The following is a 20,122-nucleotide window of genomic DNA, read 5'->3' as shown; positions in this document are numbered from 1 at the left end:
TGAGCTCAGAGAAGAAAGGTGAGTAGGAGGGGTTAATAGGTAGAAGACTCATCAGAGCTATCAGGATGGGGTCGCGTTTCTCAGGATGGAAACTCACGTTTACTTAGCTTTTGTTTTATGCTCAGGACTTCAGATGTTACATGCATAAGACTCACTCACAGGCAGATATCACTGGCCTCTTGCTACAGATGAGGAAACCGAGGCTCGGGTTTGACCAAGGTCCTGTGGTTGGTGCAACCCCCTCATTGAACAGCCTGAACGTTTCAGGGGCGCCAGCCTGAACCGGTTTGATTTATCTCTTCCCTGCTTCCAGCTTGGCTCTATCATATTTCTTCTGCCGGCCCCTCTGTCTCTTAGGCAGCGCCCACATTTCTGGACACGTGTTGAAAGATGCTCTGCCATAGTTGAACGAATGGATGATCATGGACGAACTGTTTCATCAAACTTTTATGAAAAAGCTCTACTGTGTCAGGCAGGCCCTATTTTATAGCCCAGCCCAACCAGAGCCGTTTCCAGATGCCAACACTACGTCCAGTGTAGGGACATCACACCTTCCTTCACTACGGCCCGGCACCGCCCCACCTCCACCCCCCCCCCCCCCCCCCCGTCTCTGCTTCGGGATCTGGAAAGCGCGGAGGCAAAGGGGCTCCTTGGTTTCTCCTCCCGCCCCCTGAATCGGGTCCCAGGCGTGGACCTCGTGTGCGTGCATGCGTGGGCGAGCGTGCACGTGTGCATGGTGGCGGGGGACCCACAGCACAGCCCCCTCTGCATGGTCTGCTCCCGCTCTGCCGCCCGCGTCCCCAGACTCCATCCCGCAGCTTCTGGGGCCTTCTTGAGTAGGCTGCTAACCTCATGCTCTAAGCTTGGCCATCGTCCTCCCTGGTGGGGGCCCTGGTGGGGGCGGGGGGCGAGGACTAGGCTCCGCCCCCTCCACCCCCACCCCCCACTCCCCGCCGCCACTCCCCGTGGGGGAAGTTCAGGCCGCACCTCCACCCTCCTGTCTGGTTTCAGTTCCTTTTTCTCTTGCCAGTGTGGCCAGCCTCAGGAGACATCTGGAGGGAGAAAACCGGCTTCCTCTTCCCGCAGGCACCCCAGTCCCGAGGAGTTGTTTTTGGGGAGCGCCTTGCTCGGTGGAGGCAGTGAGGGGACAGATTCCAAATCTGGCCCCCCAGGCTGACATCTCCCCTCCCACAGTTAGCTGGGTGAACAGAGCATGGGGGAGGTGGGAGGGCTGGGGCCCAGCCAGACTTTTCGGCTGTTTATTAGCCCTGAGAACATACCTGGTCCCGTTTGTTACTGTTGAGTACCTACTATGTGCTCAGGACAGCGTGAGGTGCTGGTCACAGCAATGAATGAAAGACAGCAGTCGTCACGGCCAATCATCATTTTATTAATTTTTTGAAGGAGGGAGAGAGACAGAGTGTGAGTACGGGAGGGGCAGAGAGAGAGGGGGGGAAACACAGAATCCGAAATGGGCTCCAGTCTCCGAGCGGTCAGCACAGAGCCCGACGTGGGGCTCGAACTCACCAGCCAGGAGATCATGACCTGAGCCGAAGTCAGTCGCCTAACCGACTGAGCCACCCAGGCACCCCACGGCCAATCGTTATTAATGGGGGAAAGGGATCAGGAATAAGTAAGTAAACATGTCAGGGCTAGCACTGAGAAGCCAAATCTAGCAGCGTAAGGGGATGGGGAGTGACCCAGGGGAGAGGTCAGGGCATTGGTAGCATTCAGCTCCCCCCCCCCCCCCACCAACCCCGGGGGCTCCTAGAGGATTCTGGGCAAGAGAAGCCCAGCCACGCTGTGCCAGCCCCGGGGCGGGGGTGGGGTGGGGGAGGGATGGGGGAGCTGGGTTTCCAAGTCTGTGCACTTACTTGGTTTTATTCAGTCATGGATGTCCCAGCTCGCTTTACCAGCCAACCCGTTCTGTAGACCCAGGAGCCACCATGGGCTGGCCACAGCAGGCTGTCAGTCACATCTGCTCAGCATGGAGGAGGCTCTCACCACATCACAGGGAGCTGTGTGGCTCCCAGCTCGGGGTGAGGGTGGGGGGAGCCCAGCCCCTTCTGGGTCCTCTTCGTGGGGCCTTGGGGACAGTCAGCACCCAAGCCAGAGGGAACAGATGCCTCCCCAGCTACACACCCCAGGCCTGAGGGTTTGGGGTTTGGAAGGAGGCCTGGGTCACAGTGACCACTTCTGTCCCTGTGGCTCAAGCCACTGCTTCAGGCCCGGGGTGGGAGAGTGTCCAGGAAGCGTGTGGCCCGCCTTCGGCTGTCGGGAGACCAGGCAGTGGCTCCTGGGCTCATGCAGAGCCTCATCCGGGGTTGGTGCACAGCACGACCAGGGACCCGGAGCCTCCTCGCCATGGCTGCTAAGTGTGGGCAGGTCCTGACCTCCGTCCTGTTTGCCCTCCTGCTGGGACTCACAGGTAAATCCTGGGTGCTGCCCCGAGACACCCTCAGACCTGGCAGGGAGGCCCTCGGGGATTACTGCATGCAGCTGCCTTGGGTTGCAGGGGTCTGGGGCCCACAGGACCTAGCGGGGCCCTTTGCCTACCTGCCAGGGCGTGTCCTGTCCTCACCTGTGAGAAACAAAGGTGATGGGGGGTTGGGGCCAGGAGGCCACAAGGACGACAGACTGGGGGAGGGCAGGGGGTGAAGGGGGAGCCCACCTCCCACCCGGTCTCCCTGATGTCAGCTCTGGTCCGAGTGGCTAACACATCTAGGTCAGAGAGGGTGTGAGGGTGGGAGGGACAGAAAGGGAGGACCCCCCCCCCCCCCCCGCCGAGTGATGGCGCCTCTGGCCTTGCAGGAAGATTGCAGGGTTCTCAGTCAGACTGCTTAACCTCCCTCCTTAGCTTCCCCCCCCCCCCACCCCCGCAGGCTGTGTGACCTCGTACAAGTCATTAAACCTCTCTGTGGCTGTCTCCTCTTCTGGAAAGTGGGGACAACAATACCAGCCTCCCGCAGTGGGATGCGGATGAGAATAAACACAGACCTGGAAACGTTCTATGAGCCACAGGGTGCCCCGTGCAGTGGGGTAACGATGATCAGGAGGGACTACTGAGAAGAGAGCATGATGCAGAAGGTTCCGGAGCTGGGTGCTGAGAGGATATGCTCCACAGCCGCCTGAGCTGCCCTCTGTCACCCAGAACCCTGCATTGTCAGTGCTGGTTTATCTGTCCTCCCCACACCCACACACCTGACCAGATGCTCCTCCAGCACCGGGGTCCTGTCTGACACCTCTCTGTGTCCCCAGCACCCAGCTCACAGACCGGCTCAGCGCAAGGGCGCTGGGGGGGGTGGGGGAGGCTGGGGGCAGTGAAGACTTGCAGAAGTCACCGCTGTCACGCCCCTGCAGGCTGTCATGAGGGGGAGGGGAGCCCGGTCCTGCAGGTGCCCTGGGATAACTCTAAGGCACAGACTGGAGGCTAGAAGAGGAAGGGGGATGCTGCCTCAGGTGGAGAGAGTGCCACGTCCCCGGAGCTGAGCAAGCAGAGATGTGGACGGGAAGGACCGGATTAGGAGGGCCGGCCATCCCTGCCCGCAGTGGCTCTCGATGTCACACTGGTGTCCAAAAGGGAGATCTTTGTGTCCTCGCCACACCTCTCCCCAAACCTAGAACCATCCGCCCGGATGCCCGACAGAAAAGCCTGGGACACATTTCCCCATAGCCCGCTGTGTCCAGTCTGTGACCGAGTCCTGTTGGCTGTTTCTGCCGAACGGGTCTCAGGTCCCCCCCATCGCTCACCGGCCTGGCCCAGGCAGTCCTGGGTCCCCCCCTGACTGCTGTCGCTGCTCCCATCCTGCCACCTGCTTTCCATCCTCCACACGGCGACCACAGTATCCTTTTAAACCATGTCGGTGAGGCCACCTGGTCCTGTGTTCACGGTCTCCAGTGGCTTCCGGTCACACTCAGAATAGAGTCAGCAGCATTACCTTGAACCACAGGCTTTTCCCCATCTGGACCTCTTTGCCCATGATGCTGGAGTCCTACAGATCTCTCAGCCTCTCAAGGTATTCTCACCTGCCATTCCCACTTTCTAGAATGTTCTTCCCATGCCTCTCCTCATGGCTGGCTCCTATCCATCTCTCAGTTTCAACTCAAAATGTCACCTCCTCCAGGAAGCCTTCTCTCATTTTCTTCTAGACGAGATCAGGCACGTTCAGGGAGGTATGGCCATAGACTACTATTTTCTTCTAGAATAAGCCTTCTGGCATTTTTTTTTTTTTTAACCTCAGCACTCTGTTTCCCTGAGGTTGAGCCCCAGTTAGAATGCTATGTTTGTCTGTTTACTTGTCATCATCCGTCCTATGCTCCCCAAGGCCGGAACAAGACACAGCACACAGTCAGTCCCCAAGGCCTGACGTGCCACCGGCAGCCCTTACAGGCCGTAGAGTGTCGGATGCGCCTTGTATGGTCACAAGCTCTCTTTCACAGCTGGGCGGCCCTTCATCTCTCTGACGGGCCCATCTCAGAGGACGACCCCGGGAAACCCAGTGCCTTTCAACTGTACGGCCGGCCCCTTCAGCTCCTGGGATTTCAATGTCACCTGGATGAAGGGCAGCGATGAGCATCCAGCCTCAGCCCAGCACCTGGTGACCAACAACCAAGGCAACTACTTCGTTACCAGTAAGGTGTGGGTGACACTGACCCTCCAGGATCTCTTACTGGAGATCACCTGCGAAGTCACCCACAGGGCCCTGGGAGAGCCTCTGCGAAAGACCATGAACCTCTCCCAAGTGCTCCAAGGTGGGTGGGCAGGAAGTGTGGGGGGAGGGGTGTCATCTCCCAGCAGCATCGGCTTTCAGCGTCTTCTGCCCAAAGTCCCATTCTCCCCCCCCCTCCCCACCCCCCCGGGAGACCGGGGGCGGCCGTCTGGGTTTAATCCTGGCTGTACCACTTTACGACGTGTGTGATCTTGGGTAAGTCCCCTAACTTCTTTGGGCCTCAGTCCCCTCCTAGAGTGGGAATAAAAATAAGCCCTTGTAGGTTTCATGTGAGGATTACATGAGTCATTCCTTATGAAGTACCTAGAACAGTGCCTGGCACACAGGAAGTTGTTGATAAATGTTTGGTCCCAACTTTCCATTTATCACCATCATCATCATCATCTTACTATTATCTCATGATCTTGTCTCAACTTTCCATCCCAAACACCTCTATTAATATCTATTAATATCATTGCGATTAATATCACTGCTACTATCATTGCTCTATTAATATCATTGTTATTATTTTTAAATTTAAAAAATGTCCTGGAGCACCTGGGTGGCTCAGTCGGTTAAGCGTCTGACTTCGGCTCAGGTCATGATCTCGCGGTTCGTGGGTTCGAGCCCTGCATCAGGCTTTGTGCTGACAGCTTGGAGCCTGGCGCCTGCTTCGGATTCTGTGTCTCATTCTCTCTGCCCCTCCCCCCCTTGTGCCCTCTCTCTCTGTCTCTCAAAAATAAATAAATGTAAATTTAAAGAAAATTTTTTAAATGTCTTATTCATTCAACAAATAATGAGTATCGACTGCGTGCCAGGCACTGTTCTGGGTGCTGAAGATACAGCAACGAGTACAATTAAATCCTTGTCCTTGTGGGCATCATATTTTAGCAATTCTTTTTTTTAATATATTTTTTAATTTAAAAAAAAAATTTTTTTTCAACGTTTATTTTTATTTTTGGGACACAGAGAGACAGAGCATGAACAGGGGAGGGGCAGAGAGAGAGGGAGACACAGAATCGGAAACAGGCTCCAGGCTCTGAGCCATCGCCCAGAGCCTGACGTGGGGCTCGAACTCACGGACCGCGAGATCGTGACCTGGCTGAAGTCGGACGCTCAACCGACTGCGCCACCCAGGCGCTCCCCCATATATATTTTTTTTAATTTTTAATGTTTGTTTTTGAGAGAGAGAGAGAGAGAGAGAGAGAGCGAACAAGGGAGGGGCAGAGAGGAAGAAGCAGGCTCCAGGCTCTGAGCTGCCAGCACAGAGCCCGACATGGGGCTCGAACCCACAAACCGTGAGATCATGACCTGAGCTGAAGTTGGAAGCTTAACCAACTGAGCCACCCAGGTGCCCCAGTAATTCTTTTTATTAACTTAATTTAATTTGATTTGTTAACTGTTTGTTTATTTAATTTGAGAGAGAGAGTCAAAGCAGGGGGTGGGCAGAGAGAATCCCAAGCAGGCTCTGCACTGTCAGCACAGAGCCTGATGCGGGGCTCGAACTAGTGAGATCATGACCTGAGCTGAAATCAAGAGCCGGACGCTTCACCGACTGAGCCACCCAGGTGCCCCAGTGATTCTTAAAATTGTATTTCATGGTACTGAATATTTCAAACATACAAAAAATAACACACGAGACACCTAGGCTCCCCTACTCATATTTAATGAATGTTAACACTTCACTTTATTTGCCTTACATTAAGCATACAAGAAAGGTAACGGATGACAGAGTGACAGGTCTCGTGTCTGGTTCTTGGGAGAAGGAAAGAGGCCAGCTGGGCAGGGGTAATCTCAACAGATGTTTCTTTCTGGTTGTCTAGTTGTCCCCACCCTGAAGATCACCACCAAGACCTCCGGGACGTACATCCACGTGCAACAGAGAGTGAATCTCACCTGCCACGCGAGCCACTTCTACCCCTCCCACCTACGTCTCACCTGGATGGAGAACAGACACCAGGTCCACACGGTGGAGTCCCCACAGGTCACAAGAAACCCAGATGGCACCTACTCTCTGAAGCACACGTGGCAGGCAGAGGCCACGCTGGACGGGAGCGAGTTTGCTTGCTGGGTGGTCCAGGATGAGCAGCCGCCCGTCGGGGCCAACATCACCCTGCGGGCCCAGGCACCCAGGCTGGGGAAAGGTGGGTGCGGTCTCTTGCTGGCCCCTCTGGGCGGCATGGCTGGGAGAGTCAGGCATGAAAACACCAAGCATGGGCCTGGGGTGCAGGCTGTATTAGGTCACGGGCTTGGGGTGGCACTGGATGAAGGTGACGGAAGGGAGGGTTCCCTGGGCTGGCGATAAAACTCGGAGCCATTCACCCCTAAGTTCCCTCCCTCCCTCCTTCCCCCCCACCCTCACCAACAAGGAGCAGGACTTCCCTTCCCCAGTCCCATGCACTCTTCTGGTAGGAAGTTTGCTGCCTTCACACTTGACTGCAGGAAATGGCAGAGATTAGGGACTGCTGGGCACCAAAGGTTTTTAATCAAGACTGGTTCAGCTGGAAGTTTCTGAGAGTCAATTTCAAAGAGGCCAGAATTCTCAACTCCCTTAGCTGGGAAACAGAGTGGGTGCCGGAGCAAGATTCTCCTCTGTCCTATTCAGTTCTCTCTCTCTCTCTCTCTCTCTGCCTCCTTTCTCTCTCCTCCTCGCCTCCCTCCGCCCATCCTAATCCTCTCCAAGCTCCCCTTCTCTCGCCCTTTGTGGCCGTGCGTGACTATGTCCACTAGGGGGAGCTGCCTGCTCTCAGTTCAGACCCACACCAGCCGCGCAAGCTGCTTCTCCTGGACCAGCTTGGGTCAGCTCGGGAGAATGAATGACGGGCCAGGAGGGGATGTGGGGATGGGAAGAGAAGAGAGTATCGTGATTGGCCAGGCCTAGGGGAGCCCCAGTGCGGACTGACAGCTCTCCAGAACCGCCCTAAGTGGGGGAGGACAGCTCCCTACAGGAGGTGTGCGCAGGTGTGAACGGCTGCGTCTGTGCACGTCTTAGGGCCCCTGCCGCTCCCAGCAAAGGGTGGATGGAGGCCGGGCTGGCATCACAGTGGCACTTTCCCGCAGGGCCTCCTGCTGCGGGGCTCCGTCTGCTTGCCGACAGGACCCTCGCTCCTTGGAAGCGGACTCTGGATCTCGTGTTTAGAGGTGGCCAGACTCTGGAGCTGAGCAGATCGGTGTCCCATCACAAGGCTGCCACCAACCATCTGAGCCCTCGGGCAAAGCACCACCTGCCCAGGGCTCAGTTCCTCATCTGTGTCCTGACACCTGTGGGGCTCGCCTGGCCTGCTGGGGATTCCTTTCCTTGACCTTTGCTTGGCATCCGGACTGTTTGCAGTCGCCGGGGTGCCCAGCCCAGTGTGACCCCCAACGCCTGTGCTCTTAAGGTCTTCTCTGTGCCACCTGCTTTTCTATGACCCGGGAGTTTTGCACATGGACGTGATATTCCCTTGTCGGGGATAGAGGACACGCCTGAGCTGAGACCGCAAAGACCCTGGGGTCAGACTGTCTGGCTAAGAAGCCCGGCTCTGCCACTGACTGGCTGGGCACCGTGGGCAAGTTACCTAGCCTGTCTGGGCCTCAGTTTCCTCATCTGTGAAATGGAGATGAGTCCAGCGATGCGGGTGTTGGCCGGGGGGTGTGGGTGGGAGTCGGCCCCATACACACTGCTGTGCTCCCTGTCTAGTCACTGCCGGGCCTCCGATGTCGGCTTCAGAATCCGACTCCTGTTGGAATTAACCTTTACACCCTAAGGGGGAGGATGCGATGGGGCTTCTCATGGAGCCGTGGTCTCTGGGCACCTCCGTGCCTCTCATGGGAGGGGTGGTCTCTCCCTGCAGGCCGGAGCACCTACTCCTACTCCTTGCAAGGCCCCCTTCAGCGATCTGAGCCGGGGAAGAGCATCCAGCTGACCTACGTGTCCTCCGGATTCCCGTCACGCCACATTACCGTGACCTGGTTTAAAAAGAACCACGAGCTCCCAAAGACGCAGACCTACGTCCACCCCAGTGGGGACACACACAATGTGACCAGCCGAGTGCTCGTCCCGCTGCAAGCGGACGATGTGCTCTCCTTCGTCCAATGCCACGTCAGTCATAAACCCACACTGGTCTTCCAGAAAGCCATCAACCTGGACCAGTACCTCCGTGGTAAGGGCGTTCTCGCTGCTCAGGTGGGTCCGTGCAGAGTTGGGCTGTGGATGTCTCTGCCTCCGTTTCCTCCTCTGAAAATGGCACAGCCCTCACTTGGTGGTGGCATGGGTGCAGTGAAATGACGCCTGTAAGGTGCACAACACAGTGCCTTGCTCATGCTAACCGTTCAGGGTGGCAATCGCTGGGGTGGCTACTAATTATTATTTGTACCATTCACGTCACCTCTCTGAACTCAGTCTCCTCATCTGTACAATGGGGAACAGTATCTTCCAGGAAGTTCATGTTTTTATTATTGCTGTTTTATATGAAGAGGATGTTAAGTGTTTGCAGCTTCTAAATTTTAGGGACTGTGTCGTCTTTGGACGATTACTCATACTTAGGTAAGGGCCCAATGTGTCATCTGATTTTTTTGTTGTCGCTTTTCCTGGCCTGGACCCATGCTTGGCAGGTCTGTAAATTCGGGGAGGCCATGGGCATCATGCCTAGGAAGAATTATAGCAGGCATCCCGTTGTTTATGACGAGTCTAACCCCCAGAGAAGGCAAGTGAGTGGTCCAAGGTTGCACAGCAGTAATATTTAATTCCTTAAATGTGCATCGGACTTTAAAGTCTACAAAATATTTTCCTCAATATTTTCACTATTATTGTGGCAGGAAAGACATAATTTTACACGAATAAAAATACTGACATTAACACCTCAAATGAGCACACCACACAGTCAGTAAAGCACACTCATGTGGGTTGACGAATTAAAGGTGTGCCACTGCCTCGTGCTCTTTGTGCCCTTGAGGATTTACAGAAGGAAACTCGGGTTCAAAGAAGTAAAGTCAGCCCCAGGTTGCAAAGCCAGTGAGTGAGAGATTTTTCATATGAACTCAGGCTTCTTTTATTATTATTATTATTATTTTAAATTTAAATCCAACTCAGTTAACATATAGTGTAATAATAATTTCAGGAATAGAATTCAGTGATTCATCACTTACATGTAACAGCCAGTGCTCATCCCAACAAGTGCCCTCCTTAGTGCCCCTCACTCCTTTAGCCCTTCCCCCCCACCCAACACCCCACCAGCAGCCCTCAGTTTGTTCTCTGTATTTGAGTCTCTTGTGGTTTGTCTCCCTCTCTGTTTCTGTCTTATTTTTACTTCCCTTCCCTCACATTCAGCTGTTTTGTATCTTAAATCCACACATGAGTGACATCATATGATATTTGTCTTTCTCCGACTGACTTATTTCACTTAGCATCATACATTCTAGCTCCATCCACGTTGTTGCAAATGGCAAGATTTCATTCTTTTTGATTGGCGAGTAATACTCCATTGTATATATATACCACATCTTCTTTATCCATTCATCCATCGATGGACATTTGGGCTCGTTCCATACTTTGGCTATTGTCAATAGTGCTGCTATAAACATGGGGGTGCATGTGTCCCTTCGAAACAGCACACCTGTATCCCTTGGATAAATGCCTAGTAGTGCAATTGCTGAGTCGTAGGGTAGTTCTATTTTTAATTTTTTGAGGCACCTCCATACTGTTTTCCAGAGCGGCTGCACCAGTTTGCATTCCCACCAGCAGTGCAAGAGGTGAACTCAGGCTTCTATCCACTCTTTGCCATCTATGGGATTGCCTGCTTAGTTACTTAGGCTCTCCCAGCCTCAGTATATTTGAGCGTAAAGTAGGAAAATGATAATTCAGAGGGTTCTTCATTACCTGAGTATTTATTATATAACTGCCTGGAGTTAGGACAATTGTGTAGGAAAGCAAAAATCCTAGAAAATACAGATATTCACAAATGAATTACTTGTAAAACTAGCCCCCACTCAAACCCCTCGCTGCTCAACACTGGGTGCACCTCTGCTGGGTTTCCCGTCCCAGAAATGCCACTGTGGGTGTCTTTATCTGGGTTCCCTTGACGGCAAGCCTCAAACCAGGACCAGGTGCAGGTGTTTGGGAAGGGATCCACAGAGGCACAGAGGTTGGGATAAGGGGTGGGGAGGGTCAGACAGGGAAGGCAAGACACTCAAGAAAGGGTGAGTTATTGAATGGTTGCCCTTGTGGACAAATGAGGCTCAGCCCCACTGGGACCCTCTCAGGAACTGGGTAGACCATTCCTGGGGATTGTCCCTTGGGGGGTGGTGGGGAGAAGGAAGCTGGGATGTGCTTGCATGGTCTGGGTGACATTTCGTGGTTATGGAGCAATCCCAAGGCGGAGAATGCAGGAAGTGTCGTGGGAGTTCGAGGAGGGACAAGTCTCCCAGCACGGCCGCTCTGAACCAGCAGCTGGGGGAGGCGGTGCGTAGTCTAGAAACCCTCTGCTCTAGATCAGTCTTGCCTTGATTGAAGCGTGGCAAGCAAGAGACCGCGCTATGCAGAAGGAATCTGCATCCATTGTGAAATGAAATCAGAGATCTTGGCAAAAGTTGTATTTCGAGAAGTTGATGCCAATGATGGGGGGACCGCAGGCATCACAGGCAAAGCCTCTGAGTGCTTCCAGATGGAAAACGAAGAAGATCCATGATACTCATCATTCCGTGGGCACTTCAAAAGAGAACACATTGTTGGGACGCCTGGGTGGCTCAGCCGGTCGAGCATCCAACTTTGGCTCAGGTCATGATCTCGAGGTTCGTGAGTTCGAGCTGCGTGTCGGGCTCTGTGCTGATAGCTCAGAGCCCGGAGCCTGCTTCGGATTCTGGGTCTCCCTCTCTCTCTGCCCCTCCCCTGCTCGTGCTCTGTCTCTCTCTCTGTCTCAAAAATAAATAAGCATTAAAAACTTAAAGAGAGAACGCATTGATTGAAAGAGGCCCCTGTGAAAATCGACAGGACATTCAAATAATTTTTCAACGACCTTTTAATGATGGTGCCGCAAATGTGAAATGTGCAGGTACCATATGGATTCACTGGTAGGACGTAGAGTCAGGTTTGGGGGAAAATTATCTCTACTTCCTTAGACTTGCAGCACTCGTTCCTTCCAAGAGTCGGCGCATCGCTGTGGTTATATTTTATATTGAATTAAGATGTAAATTAAACAAAATTAGTTTCATCACTGAAACGTTTTACCAGATGAATTTTCAACCAGTTCTTCCTTGAGAATTTTTATGAGATCGGGGCCTGTTTGGTACAGGTTCCTTCTAAGTGGCTTTTTGTTGTTGTTTTCTGATACTAGGTAGCATATGCCCTGCTCAGCTCGTGGTTTTGTGAGGATTAGAGGGGACCACACATGCACTGCCATTCTGTGTGTCGAAACAGTGATCATCCACTGGGCCTGGGTCTCTGTCCTCCGGATGCTGCCTGGATACCACACAGCCAGGAGAGCTCCCTGGTGGCTAGAAAGGGCATCTGAGCCTGTCCCTCCTTTCTGTGGTCTTTGGCATCCTCTAACGCCCTCTTACTTACCCTGGCCAATCCTTCCTGGGCCCCAGGCTTCCTCCATCCTGAATGCTCCCTTCTCCAGTTCTTCCTCTTTGCTTGGGAGTAATCCTTGCCTGTATGCTGAGGGGGGAAAGGCTGAGTACAGATAGTGACTTCTGGGGACGGCGTCCTGCCTTGGCTGTCCCACTCATCTTTTAAATGTTAAAAAAACTTTAACATTTACTTATTTTTGAGAGACAGAGAGCATGAGGGGGGAGGGGCACAGAGAGAGAGAGAGAGAGAGAGAGAGAGGGAGAGAGACAGGGAGACACAGAATCCGAAGCAGGCTCCAGGCTCTGAGCTGTCAGCACAGAGCCCGACGCAGGGCTTGAACTCACGGACCGCGAGATCATGACCTGAGCCGAAGTCGGATGCTTGACCAACTGAGCCACCCAGGTGCCCCTGTCCCACCCATTTCTTAAGCAGCACTGACAGAAATGATCCATCTGGATGGGCTGAGTATGAAGGGAGGACATTTAGGGGACAGATGCCCTTTGTTCCTTCTAGTTGCGCTACGTAAGGAGTCCTGTCTCTACCTTACACCAAGGGCTGAGATCTGTCTCAGCTAGACCCGTGAAACATGATCTGACCTTAGACAATTGCGTAATTTAAGAGTTTTGGAGAGAGAGGGAAAGTGACTCACACAAGTTCTTGCATCTGGCTGTGCTGTCAAGTGTAGGGCCCACAATCGGGATCTCCCTTGGTTTAGTGTTAGACGCTGGGCCGTCATACGAATTCTACTGAAATATACAAGGTTGTGTCCTATTGAAACATATTCCAAAGTCTCCTCATTGTGAATACATTCTACCGCCCAGCTGAAAACCCAGTTACAAAGAGTTCTAGAAGTCGTTGGATCATGATTTCAGAAGCCGGGAATCATAAATGCATAGAGCCTGAAAGTTGGGGTGTCCGACTAGCACGACAGTAAAACACGCTGTGTCTGGTGTAACCCCAGCTTTGCCACTTGTGACCTCGGGCAGGTTACTAAACCTCTCCAAATCCTAGTTCCTTCCGATGTAAAATCTCAGGACCTTGGAGTCGTAGAGATGTAGAGTCCGTGAATCTTCATCTCGTAGAATCATCAAGTCATGGAGTGGGTCACCTGACTTGTAGGTTCTTAAATGGCATTTAATGTTCATCTTTGCATCTTTCATGGCCAAAGTGGAAACAGAGAGAGCAAGATTTGGAGGCTTTCATCAAGCCCACTCATTCTTTGCTTCATGTGTTCCTCGACCCGACCATGCACCAAGCATGCATTCACTCAAAGCACACTCTCATTCAGCCATGCATTTACCTATGCAAGAATCTGTTCACAAGTACCTGGATCCTCCTCTGGGGCAGACCCTGGGCAGATGACCCATCTTCAGGCAGCTCCCACGCTCCCACAGTGGCCTTCCTATAGTGATTGTCTGCTTTCTCTGGGCTGTGTCAGTTCCCCCTACAGTGACAGTGTCCCAGTCTTCACGCTCCTCAGACTTGGTGGCTGTCACCTGCCGCGTGCAGAGATTCTATCCACAGAGTGTGCATCTCACCTGGACAGAGAACTGCCATACGATCGAGGGAGCTGAGCAGCTCACATCCAAGCAGAATAGCGATGGGACCTACACCCTGGAAGGCTTGCATTTGGTGAACGTGTCAGGGCCGGGGTCCGAGCAGGTGCTCACCTGTAAGGTGCAGCACGAGACCCAACCTCCCATCCAGGCCAGCCTCATACTGTCTGCGGAAGCACACAGCACATACAAGCCCATCGGAAGCTCAGGTAAGCTCACCTCCACTGCTCTGAGCAACTAGGTCACCTTTGTCTCCTGAGTGGAGTGAGGTATTTAAACTCACAGTGTCCCCTTTGCCGTGTCCTTCTGCCCATTGGTACTTAGGGCCCGAGATGCCTGTCCTCATCTTTGTGGCATTCCTTCTGGGCTTCAAGGTGCTGCTGGCGATGAGTTTCATAGTCACCTACATCTGCAGGTGGCGGGGCCGGTAACAGGTGAGTTGGGGGCAGGTCTTAGTACATAAGGAGAGAGGTCATGGTCGCCATCATGGGCTGGCAAGAGGAGTCCAGGGTAAGGCCACTGTTTCACACTGTGCCTCCCAGGGAGATCCAGGCTCAAGAAAAGGCTGGAAACACTTGTTTTCTCCAAAGGTCTGTTGGAAATCTCAGAGGCTTCCAGCTCTCACGCATCCAGGAGTGCCCTGGGTTTGGAGCTTTTAAATGAAGTCCCTTGGAACCCTGGGTGGGGATCCAAGGTGTGGAGGTGGGATGAAGGTCAAAGCTTTGAGCCTCAAGCTCCAAAGAGTGCCCCCATATACTGTTATATATGCCAGTTTTCGTAGGACTTATTTTGGAATGAATTAGAAAAGTATTGCTAAAATCTACTAATGGAGCCCATCAAGGCACAGGGAGGCTCAGACTACTGACAAACATGAATGTGGGGTGGGGGGAGTTCAGAATACCAAACAGAGGGGGCTGGGGTGTAGTGAGTAGGGGTCTTATTTCTGATCTGTACCATGAATCCAGGCAGTATTGGGGGAATTAATACAAGAATGAATGAATGAATGATTTTTCCACGATCGCTCTTGCATGCTCTGCAATGAATTTCCTCCCACCCCGTCCAGGAGGCTCACATGGTGGGAGAAGCTGCCCCCGCCCCCATTTCCATCCTGGACATGCCCCCTTCCCCACACCCTCCTGATGTTCCTTCTCTCGGAGCCGAGTCCTGATGTTCCGCTCTCTTCAGAGCAGCGTCAAGGATGGACCCTGGTCTCAGGGACCCAGAGACCCTGATGCACTGAGCTTCACACTGGCCCTGCCTCTGCCCCGAAGACAATCAAGAGGGTCAAGAAAAGAAGGTTCCCATTCTGTCTGTGATGAGGAACAGCCCTTCATTTTCAGAGCACATTTTACTTTCCTTTTTTCTTTTTAAAATGTGAATTGCAGTGCAGTTAGCATACAGTGTTATATCAGTTTCAAGTGCACAACATAGGAATTCAACAATTCTATGCACTCGTCACGGCTGATGACGATTAAGTGTACTCTTACTGCCTTCACCTATTTCTCCCATCCCCCTCCCCACCCCCCACCCCCCACTTTCCTCTCTGGTAACCATCGGGTTGTTCTTGACAGGTAAGCGTCTGTTTTTCGGTTTGCCTCCTTTTTTTAAATCGTTCATTTGTTTTGTTTTCAATTCCACATGTGAGTGAAAGCATATGGTATTTGTCTTTCCCTGACTTATTTCAGCTGGCATTATATTCTCTAGACCCATCCATGTTGCTGCAAGTGGCAAGACTTCATTCCTTTTTATGGCTGAGTAATGTGTGTATATGTGCAGTGTATATGTGGGCATATACCCACATCTTCTTTATCCATTCATCTCTTGGTAGACACTTGAGCTGCTTCCTTATTTTGGAGGAACGCATTTTACTTTCATACACACCTTCTGCAAGTACGATTTTATTTGACACCTGTATGTTTTGAGGTTACTGCATGGAATGAGACTGTTTTGGTTCCGAAATATATAGGAAATATGTAAGAAATCCTTGGTCCTACCCATCCTGTCTTTGCGAAATAGTAACATATTGCTGATACGGTCTCCTGTTTCTTTTAAAAACACGGTCTTGAATTTCATGTTTATCCTTCTCAAAGTGGATTTTAAAATTTTACAACGTGTTATAAATCCTTAAGGAGTACACAATTTTAGTTTGCATGTTGTAAGTTTTATATAAATGCTGTTATACGGTATACAGCACTCTGGAACTTTGATTTTTTTGGGCTCAGCGTAGCATGTGGGATTTCTTCACGTTGGTATATGTAGCTCCATTTTCTTAACTTTGCACAGCTCCATGGCTCTCTATTCTAAGAATACTCTGGGGGGCCTGGGGGACTCAGTTGGTTGAGCATCCGACTTCAGCACAGGTCATGATCTCATGGCTCATGAGTTTGAGTCCCGCATCAGGCTCTATGCTGACAGCTGAGAGCCTAGAACTTGCTTCAGATTCTGTGTCTCCCTCTCTCTCTGCCCCTCCCCGACTCATGCTCTGTCTGTCTGTCTCTCTCTCTCTCAAAAATAAATATTATTAGAACATTCTACAACTTAGGGCTGGCTCTCAGGATAGTATTAAAGCTCTATCTGCTGTTTGGGTAATACAACTTTGCAACGAGCATTTTTCTCTCTGTTTCTGTGGGCACAAGTGGGAGAGTCCCTCTTGTTCCCCTGCTGTGATCCACACAGCAGCTGTATTAGTGTCATTTGGGAGCTTTTCTAGTACAAAAAAAAAAAAAAGCTTTTCGGGTTTTTTTTAACGTTTATTTTTGAGACAGAGACATAGCATGAACGGGGGAGGGTCAGAGAGAGAAGGAGACACAGAATCTGAAACAGGCTCCAGGCTCTGAGCTGTCAGCACAGAGCCTGACGTGGGGCTCGAACTCACGGACCGAGAGATCATGACCTGAGCCGAAGTCGGACGCTTCACCGTCTGAGCCACCCAGGCACCCCAAAGCTTTTCATTTTTGATGACTTTTTTTTTTTCAAAAAGTTTTCGATGCTCTCATTTATTTTTGAGACAGAGAGAAAACACGAGCTGGGGAGGGGCAGAGAGAGAGGCAGTCAGGAACCGAAGCGGGCTCCGCGCTGACACCAGAGAGCCCGAGGTGGGGCTCAAACTCACAAGCCGCAAGGTCGTGACCTGAGCCAAAGTCAGATGCTTAGCCGACTGAGCCACCCAGGCGCCCCAACTTTTGATGTGACCCATTTCCTTAGAACATACACAACATTTAATACGGTCTTAAAAGAATATTACCTTATAGAAAGATTATCGTACAATGCACACAAAAATACTCAGAACAAATGAATGTGGTCAGTGGGATCATAGACCTAAATTTTTTTTCTAGTCCTAAATTTGAAACCTAAAATTGTAAAGCTTCTAGAAGGAACTGGAGGAAAAAACAAACAAACAAACAAACAAAAGTAAATCTTTATGACCTTGGGTGAGTAGAGACTCTTTTAGGTAAGACATGGGAAGCACAATCTAGAAAGGAAAACATTGATCCATTTGACTTTATAAAAATTTAAACCTTGTTCTTCAGAAGATACTGTTGATAAAAAGGAAGGTGACCGATGAGAAAGTATTTGTCAAACGAATCTACTCGAGGACTTGTATCTGGGACACAGGCGGGCTAGGTACAACCCCCTGTTTGTGAGAGTCAAGTTTTATTCTGTGGCTTCTTTTAGGCTGAAACGTCAGAGAGAAGTGATTGCCATCTGGACCTGACGGTCCACAAGCATAAAGCATTTACTGTCCGGCCATCTAAGACAAAGCTCGCCAACGCCTGAGAGACAATATTTAAAGACAAACAATCTCATTTTATAAGTGCATGAAAGATTTGACGAGCCGCTCCACCAAAGAACAAAAAATAAAATGCGTTAAAAAACAAAAACAAAAAACTGTCTTCATTAGAATAGCTGTAGAACATGTTTCGATACCTCTTTTGGGCAAACGTTCCCACCTGGTCCTGGTTTCTCAGAACGGCCAGGCTCTCCTTGGCCCACACGCATTTGAGAATCACTTTGTCAACTTTCATTATAAACACCTTTATGATTATGATTTGGTTACACTGACTTTATGTACTCATTTGGGCGCACTGACATCTTCCAATGAGTTTTGCCACTCATGGACACGAGACACCTCAAGTTCGGTTTTCTTTGATGACTTTTTTTTTTTTTTTAATTTTTTTTTTCAACGTTTATTTATTTTGGGGACAGAGAGAGACAGAGCATGAACGGGGGAGGGGCAGAGAGAGAGGGAGACACAGAATCGGAAACAGGCTCCAGGCTCTGAGCCATCAGCCCAGAGCCTGACGCGGGGCTCGAACTCACCGACCGCGAGATCGTGACCTGGCTGAAGTCAGACGCTTAACCGACTGCGCCACCCAGGTGCCCCTCTTTGATGACTTTTAATTCACCATTTTATAGGGCTTTTTGTTCCGTTATGGTTCTTATGCATCCCTAGTTAGAGCTATTAACTAGAGTATTAACTTTCTAGTTTATGGAATCTTTAAAAATTCTTATTATTGTTTGCACTGGGTTTTGGGCCTCTGTGTAGGATGGTAATTGAGTTTTGAACATCGATCTTATATCCAGAAAGCTTATCAAGCCTGTATTACTGCTTATCGCGTGGACATTCTTTTATGAGTAGCTCTTATCGACCTACTCACCTAGATTAGATTTTACCTTTATTAAAGTTACATATGCACGTGGTTTAAGAGGCAAAGAGTTCGGTATGTTCTACATATTAAAACCGGAATCTCCCTACCTTCCACTATTTTCCACCCGTCAGAGGCAACCATTTTCCACTCTTTTAATTGATTATCTTTAACTGATTATTCTAGATGTCATAGCCAGATCTCATATAGCATGCTTACACTGTCACTTCTAGACATCTCCCCTGTAGGCATTGTTCACTGACATCCCACTATGAATGATGGGGATACAATGCTCTGGTATTCCAGACCCCACATCCTGCGTGCATGTTTCTATCCCATCATCTTAGTATGTTAATTTTAGATAACGTCATAGTGGGTGTCCACCTTAGAATGACAACGACACTGTGTTTTATAGCTCAGTCTTGTAACATTCCCAGCTTTTGTTTGAGTCTTTCCGCTCATGTGTATTTGGTGTAAACACCACCACATTCAGGGTACAGAACAACTCCATGGCCGCAAAGTTTCCGTTGTGCTGGCTTTTCAGAGTGCCCACCCGCCCCACCACACCAAACCTCTGGCACATGCCCATCTGTTCTCTACAACTTCGACAATGTTGTGTAAGTGGATTCCCACAGTATGTGGCATTTTGAGATTGATTTTGTTCACTCAACATAATGCCTTTGGAAACTTAACAAGTTGTGCACATGTAAATAATGTATTCCTTCTTACTGCTGAGTAGTAGTTCCTGCTATGAATGCACTATAGTTCGTTCAAGCCTTCCCTTATTACTGGACGTTTGGGATGTTTCCAGCTTTTTGTCATTACAGAATGTTGTAAACATTCCCACATGGGTTTTTGTGAGGTCCTGGTTTTCATTTCGCTCAGATAAATGCCTGGGAGTGTGATGATTTCTGGGACCTATAACCCACTGCCTCTCCTGAAAGAGAAGATGATGTAAGCACATACAACTGCTTTTTTTTATTCTAAGATATTTTTTTTTAGGTAATCTGCACGGGTGTGGCCCAAACCCACAGTCCCCAAATCAAGAGTCACATGTTCTGCAGACTGCACCAGCCAGGTGCCCCAAGCACAGACAACTTCAGAGGTCCACACTGTACTATGCCTTTGGGTGAAATTTTACCAGTTGCAACATACAGGGTTGGAATGGGGAGTCATTTCTGGAATAGACCTCGTTCAATCACAAAGTTGGGCAGGCTCTGGTGAACCACTTTTCTTCCTGCTGAGTAACTCCAAAGCATGGAGTTACTTCACTTCTAGACATCTCCCCCGTCGTTTGGCAGGCTGGTGGAGCCTGAGGCCACAAGCCAGCCACCCCTAAGTGTTCTGGGCTCAGGAGCTTGGGACACAGCCCCCAACTGCAGATCCACCTTGGTCTGGGGCTCCCAAGTGGGGAATCACCATGAAGACCTCAAGATGGGGGGAGGGCCCACTGGAGGGGGCAGAGACCCCATGCAGGCAGGAAGCATTATCTCTCCTGGGCCTCTCCACTCTGAAAAAGAGAAGAGGACCCCTCACCAAGTGAGGTCTTCTCTGCCTGACTTCTCTTTCACAATCTAGAAGCAGACTGTTGCCCCACAGCCATATCACCCCATCATAGGCACTTCCCCTAATGACAGGAGAAGGAAGGCTTTTCCTCTCTAC

The 20,122-nt window shown here is 50.8% G+C and overlaps 1 gene segment (V, D, J or C); it reads left to right on the top strand.

Moving 5' to 3' along the window:
* Window positions 1-980: 980 nt before the first annotated feature.
* LOC106985986 (immunoglobulin heavy constant gamma 2B-like) lies at window positions 981-17,675 on the top strand. The segment is given in 7 exon segments: window positions 981-2,428; window positions 4,441-4,752; window positions 6,533-6,853; window positions 8,543-8,851; window positions 13,697-14,023; window positions 14,139-14,248; window positions 17,490-17,675. Coding segments are annotated over 6 exon segments (1,500 nt in total).
* Window positions 17,676-20,122: the final 2,447 nt, after the last annotated feature.

Source organism: Acinonyx jubatus, chromosome A3 (assembly GCF_027475565.1).
Source record: "Acinonyx jubatus isolate Ajub_Pintada_27869175 chromosome A3, VMU_Ajub_asm_v1.0, whole genome shotgun sequence".
Taxonomy (NCBI): Eukaryota; Metazoa; Chordata; class Mammalia; order Carnivora; family Felidae; genus Acinonyx; species Acinonyx jubatus.
The sequence above is the reverse complement of the archived record's forward strand: the minus strand, read 5'-3'. Positions and strand labels throughout refer to the sequence as shown.